This window comes from Rhopilema esculentum, chromosome 12 (assembly GCF_057945365.1).
Source record: "Rhopilema esculentum isolate cy_ngs chromosome 12, ASM5794536v1, whole genome shotgun sequence".
NCBI classification, from domain to species: Eukaryota; Metazoa; Cnidaria; class Scyphozoa; order Rhizostomeae; family Rhizostomatidae; genus Rhopilema; species Rhopilema esculentum.
Genome location: NC_142826.1, coordinates 9,062,891 through 9,076,018, shown reverse-complemented (window position 1 = coordinate 9,076,018; position 13,128 = coordinate 9,062,891). Strand labels below are relative to the sequence as shown.

Sequence of the window (13,128 nt, the reverse complement as noted above, 5' to 3'; positions counted from 1 at the left end):
TCTTGTAAAGTCTCAACTATTTTTGTCCGGGATCGTAGGTATATCATCGGCACCACATTGATTAGCCTTCAAGTTAGAGAAAGGTATATACATTTATAAAGAAGTAAGATAATGGATCAATAGATAGCGGTGCTCTGTTTGGGTTACAAAATTTTATCCCGAAGTCAACTTTTTTTCGATAAAATTCAAAACCAAAAAAAATTATTACTGCTTACCTTACATAACAAATTATGCTTTTATGTTGGTTGATTTCACGATTCTTACACTTTAATAACTTTTTAAGTAGCTTGAAATTATTCAATAAAATGACGAAAGTATGAAAAACAAGAAATGCATCACCGGGTTTTTGCGATTTATTTATATTACGATTGGTAGTGTGACTGAAAATTTCAGTCATTTCACCCGACAAATATTTACAGAAAAATTGTATCTAAATAACCTACGTCTAACTATAACTAATGATTTAAACGTAATTCCCTTTTTCTATTAATTAAAAGCTTATTACTATCACGAGACCTGTAAACTAGCTCAAAACCGGTAAGAACCATTTAATTTGTTGTGAATGTCGCTTTCACAATATCATACTTCAACGAAAGTTAAGAGATCGATAAAAGCATAGGCATAGAAGATAAAGGGGTGAGAAAGGATGCAACCCCCCTAATCAGACAAAATTGATCACATATTAGGCTCCATTTGTGCAGTTGTCTCATTGACGGAATAATGTCCAGGCAAGGTCGATACTAAGCCCCTTCCCCTACAAGTTTAGCATCTGCAACACCCCTGGGTAAATGAGGCCTTGATGTTACTTCATGATGAAGTATATGAAAGAGTTGACGTGTCTTGTTTTTGGTAACAATTTACAATAATATGTAGCTTTTTGTTGGCTCACCACTTGCAAAAGGAGTCACCCTTGGATCATGAAAGCGTATGGGCGTGAACCACAAAAATTAACATATAAAATTTAAAATATCACGCGGCTGATGTTAGACATTTTGGCATATGTCAATAAATAAGGGTGAATACTATGATTGTCAAATATATGAAGGCAGATTAATTGCGATGAATGTAATAGGGCCTTTACCAGCCTGTATAGTAAGCAGGGGGGGGGGGGGGGGGGGGGTGACCAGTGCAAACATTAGCTCTAAACCTTTTAATACAAATTTGACTGCAATCTGCACTTCTACCATTGCACTTAAACAACATTTTTCATCACATTACAAATAGTCTTATCTAAGAAAATTAAATAAACCTTGCAAATAAATCACCTATACAGCAAACAATTAAAAATTACAAATGATTATTTACAAATTCTACACCGAGATTGTTTGTAATTAAAATGCATTTTAACAATTAAAATGTCAAGACTGCTTGATTTCGACTTCGCCAAAAGATCCAGCTTCGTTTTCTATAAGACTCTCGCTTTGTTCCTCATTTTCTCGGACACTGTAAGGTAATTTGTATGAAAATATGATACACATTGTTCACCAACAGAGGTAAATATAGGTCCGGTTGTAGTGACGTGCCAATGAAAGCAATAAACTATAATGGCGATCAGAAAACCTACAGAAATTGAAAAGAATCATCCTTTTAATTTCTGTATCATCATTTTTTCCAATTGCTTATTCCTGTTATTCCTCAGGGAAAAACACCATTATGGGAAAAAGTTCAGCTAGACCTTTTAATGTTATCCCTGCCACTAAAATTAGGGGTGTTTATCTTTGTCGTTAACTTACATTATTGTATTTAATTCTTTTTAGCTTTTATAACTTGCAAATACAATTAGTGTGGCGAATTATACATACATACATAGCCTTTTAATACTAAAAGCTTACAATAATGGTTATTTGTTGACCTATGTAATTTTATGGCTAAGAAGTAAAAATACAGTACTGTGTTATCTCCAATAGGAGCACCTATTACTTTGTCTGCTACAGGAATAGACTATGAATTGTCCAGCCAAGATTGTCTTTTTACTAACAAACACAGGCTAGCCAATTGGTAACTACCTTTGCAGTAGAAAATTTTGCCATTATTGTTTACATTTAAATTGAAAATTTCTTCAACCATTAAAAACTTAAAGTAAACAATGATGATTGGCAAAACAAAATCATTGACATAAAAGATGTGGAGTGTAAAGGTGGTTTAATATTGAGTGATTGGGTTATTTCGATTGCTTACCGAAGATATCAAAAGTTTCTCTTAAACTAATAGTAAATACCTATATATAATAGACGGTAGATAAACAACTAGGCTGGTATTATACCAATATAGGAACCCAGTTGAAAAGTAAAGGTGTCATTAAAGCCAGTAACAGAAAATTACAGATTTTTATCTTCGAGTTATTACTGCAGCTCTAGTTCCTACCCTATCTATGCTCTAATTATTGCTCAATGCAATAAGAGCTATACAAGAACAAAATAATTATTCTTTGAAAACAAAAGACGATATATTTTAAATACCCTGGATTTAAAAAAACTTTCTTTATGTAACATCTTGCCTTTTCATAAAGTTTTCCATTTTGAAAATATTTGACATTAATTATGGAAAAAATTGTGCGCATTCAAATACAAAAAAAAACACATCAAACGTAGATTGAAATCCAATACACATGTGTACACAAAGTAACTAAATTATGACAAATTGAATATTTTATACAGTTGATATTTCGTAAAAAAACTAATTCATGACAAAACATATTTTACCTTTCCTCCTTCTCACATCGACGAAAAACTCTACAGCAAGCTTTAAGGGCATCCATCACTGGGTCCCAATCCCCATAATGGCCCAATATAGTGACGACAATGAAGGAGAGAAAAACGGGAATTGTCCCGCCAAGAAACATCCAAGAAAATTTCATCTACAATGAAAAAAGGAATCATGATCAACAGATACAAAATTAGGCAGGTCGTAATTTCTATTATGGTTTATAATATAGTGCTTTACAGTAGAAATGAAAGGCAGATAAAGAAGGCAACCTTAAACACATCATGGTTAGCTAGGATAAACAAAACGAATTTGACCTTGAAAGATATGCTTCAAGTGTGAAGAAAGCTCAGTGTTCAATAATGTCCATAAACTAAATAAAGGTCCGCTAAAACGGCCCAATAATTACCAAAACATTTGCCAAACACTTTCTCAAATTTCTTTGGTGCACAAATTTGGAGGTGCTCAAATGACCCAAAACTTTGCCCAAAAATCCACCCTAATTTTCCTACTACGAAAAAAACTACGACATAAAACAAAGACTGGACTGCAACTCTACTAACGTTATTTACGCATTACAGTGCAGACGCTGTTTAACTAACGGACACAAGAACTGCCAATACATCGGACAAACAAGCAGACGACTGAAAGACAGATTTAACGAACACAGATGAGACATTATCAACAGAAAAGTAGACAAATCTGGTGTTGCAGAACACTTCTGTAGCCCAGAACATACCATCAATGACCTTACTATAACACCATTACTGCAACTCAACGACAAACGAGAGAGTGTTCGACGAGCCAAAGAGCAATACCTCATTGGCCTGGCAAAAACTCTCACACCGAATGGCATGAACAGAACCACTGACCGTTAACCTTACAGCATCATTATCATTACTTCATAGTAGAGTAATTGCTGTCGTCGTCTCTTCAATTCGTACATTTACAATAAATAACAAGATTCAGTCATAATCAAATAAATGACAATAGAAGTTACCTTATTGAATAAGATATCCCAAAGCATTGTAAGCGGTGTCACAAGGCCCAAGGCCAACGTTCCAATAACAGAGGAGGTTAGGAGACATCCCCTTTAAAATTAAAACAAGGGTTTAGTATGAAGGTCACGGCATATTCCCTTCAGTCATGCTAAACACTCTCAAATGACTGCAATCTTAAGTACAAAATTACGTTCTCGTATTAATTGTACCACAATTCTTGAAAGTAGTGTTAGCAAACCCGTTATAGAATTTTGGGAACTTCTACAATTTTATGCCTTCAGATCTTGGAAAGCGCAGCATAATAATGAAACTGGGAACAAGCATGGGAACAAAGAGAGACAACTTATTTTAATTCTATTCAGACATAACTCTTTTTTTACAAATATAATATCGAAATAGAACGTTGTATACAAGAATTACGTTGAAATAGAACTAAAACAAGATGCTTCTATTTGTCACCGTGTTGGTTATTAGTTTACGCTTTCAAGACTTGGAATTGTTCTTTTACGAAAATCATCACAACATGAAAGCAAACAGACATAAAAATGAGCCTGCGAAAATCATCTTGTTCCTTAAAAAGGATCCCATATATACCGCATCTTGTGAAAAAATCTCAAAGCCTCTTAAATTGTATATGATAAAACCTTGAAATAATTTATACATGAAATATTTGTCACAACCTACCACAACCACAGAAGTTCTGCAAGGATAGTACCAAAAATGCCATTAACAACAATGAACAACCATGTTTGATTGTTAGGAGGCATTTCAAACTTCTCTACGCCAGTGTGATGCAGGATAAAAAACGCAGGCCAGAAAATAAGGGCAGCGAAAAGACCAACAAAAGCTAGAGAAGAAATTGCAAATTAAATCGAAGTTAAAAATGGGTTCATAAAAAAGGAAAATCTTTATTCGATGAAAAATACGAAAGCTTAGGTGCATAAAGTATTTTACTGTAGGCATTGGCTTAAATTAATGTTTTGAATAATTAAAGTTTACAGAGATTTTCGCGGAATGATTTGCCCCGCGGTTTTTTCATGATTAGTTTCATTTTAAATAATCTTGGTTTTTGTACTTTTTTGTAATACATTGTTAGTATTTTTGTTCATTATATAAGCTAAGTGCTCATTTGGCCTGGATACTTCATATTAAATGAAAAAAGACAGTTTTGAAAATCTTAATGTTTTTAATACTACACATGAAGGCAATGCCTGCTTCAAATCTAGACTAACAAAAAAATTAAAAAACGTTGACTGCTGAAAAACATATCAGAAAGATGCTGCTGTCAAAGCACATCCCTGTCAACTTTCTTCAATTTTTAACTTTTTTACAACAAGAGTCTCGAGTGATTGCCAAGAATGGCAGCTGACATAGAAAAGCATGCTTGTTGTGTGCACGAGCACATGCTAATTGGCATTAATATGGACTAAAATATTTCAGTACTTTCTGCATGAAAAATTGCTTTGCTTCGAGTTTCCTTTCAAAGCGAACATAAAAAGTGTCAAAAATGTTTCAATTATCTGCAAGCTATATCTGAAAATTGTTAACACTACTGTTGACATCAAGGCTATTGCCAATATCCATCTATCATAGGATACTAGGGGTCATACAGCGCAAAAAATATTTTGACTCGAGGTAGTAAGACCATTTTTGGGTCGATTTAAATTGCTCCTCTTAAGAGCTTTAGGGGTTACTTTGATCAAAGTGAAGAGCACTGAAATGCAAAACTTACCAAAAAATAAAGGGATGTCCAAAGTTTTTTCCTTGCCTACCTTTCTAGTAAGCAACACGAGGTACAAAGCATAGCTGTTGAAAGAAAAAGTATCTTCAAAAATAGAAGCTTTTGGGAATTGTGTGGTTTATGGAAGATAACTCGTTTCAAAGCACCACGTGTGCAAGCACCACCAGCTTCAAGAAAAGGATTTTAATTCAAAGACCTCGGAACTTGCATAAAGATTCCGATTTCTTCACTTTTAAAACGTTATCAATTAAAGTGATATCATTTGGAGAAAACAAAAGACATATCGACTTACCACAGAGCTGATAGCAATGCAAATATCGCCCCTTCGTTTATACTGCCATGGTTACTTGGATCTGATAGCGATACTAATGTAATTCCCCCAATGCTTAAAAAGAGAGAGAAAAGTCAACAGTTCATGGATTCCATATTGAGTCTTAAGCCTTATCAGGAAAGGTTGGAAAAAGCTCTATTTGAGGAGGTTAAATCCTATCAAATACTCTGTTCTAAAAATAACAGATTCTTAGTAGAGATTATTATGATGACTGATAATTCTCTAGCATCAGCAAAACATTCTTCTGAGCGCTTTAGGTCCTGGGGACCCTGGCTGCCAACAGCCCTGTAAGTGGCTATAGAAATCTTTTGGTAGGGTCTTTGGTTTCCTCAAATGATTATACGCATGTGGAGACTCTTACTGGAGATAACCAACAAGTTATACACTGGAAACACGGCATCCGATAACCTCATGCCATCGCACAATCGATTGCTATCTCCTTTATGCATCATATTTCTCCTTTATAAGAGTGTGACAGTTGTGTTTTTATTTATCAAGTTTTCTTTGACACTTAAGAAATATTGAACTTTATGATATAGCTGCAAAGGTGTTGCTATAAAATAAAGGCTTCGTCATATTCAGAATATAGACAGTTTTACTGCTAACAGTTACAAAACAAATAGCCTGACCAAACGTGTTGGCTGAAAAACTGAAATACATACAGAACTAAGCTACAGGGGCATCATTGGATCCCCAACAACTTAAGAAAAGATGACGAAAAAGCATTGGCAGACAAATCAGAGGATCAAATTCCTTGAAAAAATACCTGGCGGCAACAGCAACAAGTTTTGATAATGAGAATTTGTCCATAACAGAGCTTTGAAAGATTGAGGACAGTATCAAAGTAAAGAAGCCTGAAAAAGCAGAACATGATTTAACACAAGTGCCTAGAATTGCAGACGATAGTTTAAAATTATAAAGTCAAATTTCAGGTCTAATGCAATTCATCACTTAATCTGTATGCGCGATGAAGTTAACCGCGTTTGAAAAAGAATGGGCAGTTTCCTGGTCCATGATTTGACATTCAACTACACAACTAATGAATTAAAAAGGGCAGTACCAAGAAAAATTATTTTTTCATACACTTAGGAAACATCTTCAACAAGTGACTACCTGATGTTGACGATAGTATGTTTGTCGCTGCCGCAGATGTGTGTGCTAGAGCAGCTTGGTAGAAGAATGATCCACACATCCACTAGGAAATAAAATGAGAAACAGCTCACACCAACTTTACATACCACATAACACAAACTCTTAGACAATACAGTAGCTCGAAAAAATACCTAAGAAATGATAGCATAGGTATGTCACAAGACGAGCACTGAAAAATGTAAAAACGAGTTATGAAAAATAGGTATAATATTACAGCAAAGTAAAATGATATTTTATGATTGCTGGATGAATATCGGATAGCCATGATAGTTAATATAAAAGTATGCATATATCAAAAATGGGGAAATCGGGAAAATGGGAAAAAGCTGTGGGAACCTTTCTGTTTCAGGCTAAGGTGAACTGACTGACTTTCTATGATGCAAGGGATGCTACTTGTCATCAAAAGCTATTCAAGACAAACAGTTTGTATGAGAAGACTAAACTTTTAGAGAAATTTTACTGGAAAATTGTAAACTTTTAGAGTTTCTCTAGGTATGACTCCTTGCTTCAATCTGTTTTGTTAGCACGTTGTAAACTGTTTATTAGCCTACCATTGATTAGAATGAAAAACTTAAGCAATAAACTATTTAAGTAATAAATGGTTTTAAGCAATAAACCAAATTTAGTTTTTACTAGTTCTAGACTTACCAAAACACAAAAAACGAAAGCAAGTCTGATGGTGTCCGAAAATGGAACTCTAGAGTTGATAGTATTAAGAACTTCCTCTAAATCTTCAATGCTTGAATAGGACAGTCTTGCTAACATTGCAGCATGTGAATCTTTTTCTGCAAAATTAAGAAAAAGCCAACCTTAGTAGGATTGTTTAATAACCTTAATACTCCAATCTAAATTTCTTTCAATAAATGACTCTCAAATGTTTCTCTCAAATCAAGTTTGTGATAGGATGGTGGCAAAAACTTTAAGGATCTGCAAAAAGTTTCTTAACATTTACCCTTTCTTTAGAAAACAGTCATTAGTGAAAAACAAGTAATGGCAGAAAATGATGGTATAATAACTTTTGTGTGCAACTAAAATGCTTTTAAAAAGTTTAAAATATAAAACACTTTTTACAATCAACTGTAAGATATCTTACCTGTAAGATGCCTGATTTCTCTCGTCCTGTTGAATCTAACATGCCTCCTTGCTGGTGAGGGGGGGAACAGAAACTTCAGGTAACTTTATTTTATTATAGCTGAATATAAAATATCTATGTCATACCCAAATCACAAATCTTTTTCTTTTAAAACGTTTTTTAGCCTACAATATAAATAAAGTAGTATGATACGTCACTGTCATGTAACCATCATTTTCTTCATTGGCAAATATAAATAATGATTTTCACTATAGTTAAAAATTTACTCATTTTTCCATATTTACTCTTTTGAAAGAATTGCACAGGGCATTACTTCCTGAAGCAAGAATAAAAGCTATACCACCTTCTAGAACCACATTAAAATTACCCATTTCTTACTTCTATATTTAAACTGTGCAAGAAATAAAAAATATTCCTTTTGAATAAACACAGAAGATTTTCTCTCCAAAATACAGATATTATATGATAAAAAAATTTGGCAATGTTCCAAATACCTTGGTCAGCAATGTCCATTTCACTGCCAGTCAAACTCATGTCATCATCAGTCATGTTTTCAAAAGTTGGATCAGTCTGCAAACAGAATATAATGTATGACTTGATATGCAACTATTTAACTATAAGCAAACAGAAATGATATTAATATTTTGCTTACTCTGCAAATGTAAATGACAGGATAATCACAAATGGCCCTTATTTAAAGATTTGTATTGATCCAAGAAGCCTAGGATTTAGTACAAATCCTGCAGGTTTATATTTGCTAGAGGGCACCTATCAAAAAATTGATGAATTACTACTGGTAAATATAATTACATATATATGTTTGACTTGTATATCGATTGTGCAAATATTTCAAAGTTAGTTCAAATACAAAAAGCAAAACTGTATATCAAGAAATTTACTTAAGGGTGCTTTTTTACCATGGGCACATATCTATTCAAAGTCTTCTTCTTCTATAATAATGGTCACAATAGGAATAACACTTGTTAAGCCTCAGTTGAACAAACTGAACATGGCACTGAGCAACACTTAACATGTCTGCTCAGTATAAGAATCTTCTTTCATGTTATAAGTTGTGAAGTCATCATAATGTCAAACACATTGGATGAATCATAACTAAAGATTAGCAGCAAAGGTTATTTTAACACTCCTTACCAGAAACTGATTAGGAATAGGTGATGCTGATCTTGAAGAATAATTTGAGCCATTCAGAGATCCAATAGTGGGGTTTATTTTTGAGGATTCATTCAGGTCCTTAAAACAAAAAGTGCAAACTTATAAAAATACATTCACAGTTGACTTTTGCACTGATTAAAAAAATTTTCTTGAAGTGGTTTTGTAAAATACCACATAAATTTCCAAAGGACTTTTTCTGTTAATGGCTTATGAACTACAAAATAACCTGAGTGTTTAACTTTTTTGTTTAACCTATTCTGCATTAAATCTTGTGGGATGAACAGAACTTCCAAGTTTTGCTTTGGCAAACTATAAGCCAATCATTTTATATTAATGAAGTGTGAAAAAAGACATGATGATATTTAAACCATCATTACAAATTGACTAAGCACTCATATCATGTTTATTTACAAGAGGTTACTCAGTGGTCAGATCATCCCTAAAAATGGGTAGCAAAAATTAATAAAGTTGAAATGCAGCAGTTACCCTTCCTGTTGGTAGTTTTATCTTGCTCACTTTAATTTTAAAAACTTCTAATAATCTTCTATTGAATTTGTTACAAGGCAGGGCAGGTTTCAATACTGAAGTTACTAATGCCCTCCTTTATATTGTATGATTTTGAAAGATGAAACTGGAATGAAGAGGAAATGAAATGATAATGACTAATTTGCACAATTTAAATACACATTTGAAAGTCAAACCTAGCTTAAAGATAATAATGTAAGACAGGTAAGTAATACAGGAGGAATAGTTCTCTTTACCTCTCTCCCAAAATGTTTCTGCTTTCTTACATGCAGAGGTGCGGTCTGCATGATGCAAAGACCACATTGAAGCTGCCATGGTTTGTAGAAAAGGAAACCAATAAAGTAGAACATGAAAAGAATTGTTTTTGTGTATGTTGTAAAGAATGGCTTGTCAAAATCCAGATTTCCAAAGATGTACTGTGAAAAGAATATTAGATTCATTACTTCAATTTTACATGCTTCCTTACCAATCAAGGGTGCAATCTGCACTTTAATCCAGAAGGCTTACCAAATATACAGGGATGGAGCTATTTTACTGTGCCCCCTCCATGAGAGCATGCTAACCCTATCTGAAAATTAAGAAGATGATATTATAGCTTTTTGTTGGAAGTCAAAATTCCTCCATCTAACAATTTTTGTGTCATTGAGGAGATATTATGCCAATGCTTAGTGGAAAGTCATAAATTAAAAAATTCTTTGATAGATACATAGAAATAAAGATTTAATATTTCTGATACAATATTAAGAGATAATTCACAAAAATTTGACTTTCACTGTGCTTTTCAACAAAGGAAAGGCATTTTCTAAAAAAAGTCAACTATGCAAGTAAACACATTTTAGAGAGGAATAAAACGGATCATAAAATAACCTATAAATTTCAACAAAAGCAGCCTAGAAGATTAGATATACATGGTTTTGCTAATGCTATTTTGCAAAGGATTAGAGTTCTTATGGCAGTTTCACAAATTCTCCATCATACTGCTTAGCAGAGTTTTTTTGCAGTCTTTTGTTTTTCACACTTTTGAATTTATACTGTTTTTACTGTTATCAAATTTCAATCAGTTTTAACTAGCAATGTTTGATTAATTTGGGGGCCTTAGCTCGATAACTCTCTTTAGAGTTTTTTAAGGGTCCTAAACAACAAGTAAAATTGTAATGTCAAGCTAGAGATTTATTGTAATGAAGATAGATCTAAATAAGTTTTATTGTAGCTTTTCTTGAACACGTATTTTGTATTTACAACTTTAACTTGTTTGTTTAAATGAAATTGAAAAATTGAATAGAGAAACCAACCTTAGTGAGTTCTGATGAGCCAACCCACAAAACAACAACCAATGACAACACAAATACCCCTAAAAGAAACCTTCTGTTCCTCACGCTAGCAAACAATTTTCTGCAACAGGTGCAACCCATTTCTGCTCCTAGAGTTCTTCAGTTTCGGCTTACTTTTCACCCATTTTCCTCAATTCTGACCGGCCTGCACGCATCCCAACTCGTTCGAGGCTGATCTTTAGAATCGGTTCTGCCGCTTCCTTGGGAATGTCGTGCACGATGTTGACAAGAGAAATAAATAGAATCCTTTCAGCTATCTTCTTTAACCCCTAAACACACAATACGGTATCTAATAGCTTCTAAACTTTGAGAAATAAAAGTTTCACTTTAGTTACGTTATCGCCGACAGATCTAAATATATTCACTTTTGTAACCTCGTTCTCAATTCTTAGTAATCTCTATCCCAATTCACGTGCCAGGTCAAATCCTGGTCAACTCGCGAAGTTGAAACGGGTTACAAAAATATCGACTGTTAGATTTTACAAGTATTTTAGTAAATTATTTTGTTGTCTTTGTTTTGTTCTTTTTGTAAGTTCTGTCATTAGCTGCTTAAAGTGTGCAAAAGTTATTTTTGATTAGGCTTTTGACAGAAAATGAAATTCTGTAGACTGGGACCTGGGACAAAAAAATTTTTCACACAGCACACATACAGCTATACATTGTCTCTTCTGTTTCCCTCCGCACATTGTAGCATTCTTTGTTTATTTTTTTGAATTACTTCTTCGGCACATATTAGTTTTCAAAATTTCCAGTTAAGCTTATTATCAGTCAAAACATCTAATTATTTTATGTAGTTTTTAACTGGGACTGGAGTATCATCTATCTTAATACAAATTTTAGATTTCGAATTTTTGCTATAAGATGTGATAATGAAGTTTGACTTTGCGACTTTGAGGAATAGTCCCGGGATAGCCTGTTAGCCTAAAGCCATGTTGAAACATTTTTCGTTCATTACCTACAGTTTTTTCAAGTTGGAGTGGGTTTCAATGAGAGAAAAAGATGCTAGCACAGGGTCCACCCCACTTTTTGCGAAGCAAGTAGTTTTAAAGCTGCAGTAAAAGGGGAAAGAAGCTATGGCCCCCTACTTTTGCTAGCCTTAGCCCCCTCACTTTCAAGTTCGTGGCATGGGCCTTATAGCATAATCATGTATTTTTAAATTCTTTATGTAAAAAGATTGAAATAAGGAATTTAAAAATTTCGTTTGGTTAGCTGTAAAATGTAACAGATAGGAATTTGATGAGAATATAACTTCAGCTACCCTTGGCAGACAGAGTAGGTAGTTTGTTGTGTTGTAAATTCTTTCACTTGTCAGGGCAGGTTGAGTTACTGGTTTACTAGGTAAAAATCATCTCATCTTCATACTTTGCAGTGGCCAACTTAATTTCTTTTATTTAATTGAGCAAAATGCTAAAGCATTGCACCGTATTGGCGTTAAAGTTAAAAATTAAAAAAAAAGATGAAAAATTTAAGAATGCGTAAGGAAAGCAGGGGGCATGTCTTTTATATCTAGAGGAAAAAGAAGGGGGCCAAATACACTTACTTGGGGGACACCACGAGTTATAGACTGGGGCCCGGATAGAGCTTCGTTAACACCTCCTTTCTGGGTTTTGTTAGAAAGATATGATTTAAACCATTTTAGGGCAGTTCCTTTTATGCCATAGTATTCAAGTCTCTCCTATCTAACTGGCATAAATGCGTTCTGTTCTACATTCAAGCAAATAATCTACCCTGGTTCAAAATATATTGCTGTGTTAAAAGGTACTTAAGATTAATAAGATATACAGTAAATTCTCTTTTTAGCCCCCGGGGGGCTTACTGTTTTTCAGCACTTTAGAAGGGGGCTTATAAGAGAGGGAGGGCTAAATTGAGAGAGGGGGCTTAATAAATATTTTGTAATAAAAACCATGTGGCAAACTAATTTTTTTATCATTTGCGAAATAAAAAACATCAAATCAGCCTTCTATATCAATTATATTGTCAGCGTCATCAATTATTAATTCTAAAATATCTTCTTGGGCCATGTCGCCTTCTGAAATTGAGCATTCGAAAAGGTCGACTTCATCCCTCGGAGTACCAAC

At 33.8% G+C, this 13,128-nt stretch overlaps 1 protein-coding gene across 1 annotated transcript; it reads right to left on the bottom strand.

The window, feature by feature from the left end:
• Nucleotides 1-229: 229 nt before the first annotated feature.
• LOC135681501 (solute carrier family 35 member F5) lies at nucleotides 230-11,429 on the bottom strand. The gene is made up of 14 exons (XM_065196008.2): nucleotides 11,012-11,429; nucleotides 9,956-10,135; nucleotides 9,174-9,272; nucleotides 8,516-8,591; nucleotides 8,022-8,072; nucleotides 7,577-7,713; nucleotides 6,890-6,971; nucleotides 6,543-6,630; nucleotides 5,738-5,830; nucleotides 5,437-5,510; nucleotides 4,389-4,551; nucleotides 3,704-3,794; nucleotides 2,703-2,857; nucleotides 230-1,443 (listed from the first exon to the last, which is right to left on the bottom strand). The coding sequence occupies exons 1-14, from the start codon at nucleotides 11,129-11,131 to the stop codon at nucleotides 1,359-1,361; spliced, it is 1,494 nt and encodes a 497-aa protein (XP_065052080.1). The 5' UTR covers nucleotides 11,132-11,429; the 3' UTR covers nucleotides 230-1,358.
• Nucleotides 11,430-13,128: the final 1,699 nt, after the last annotated feature.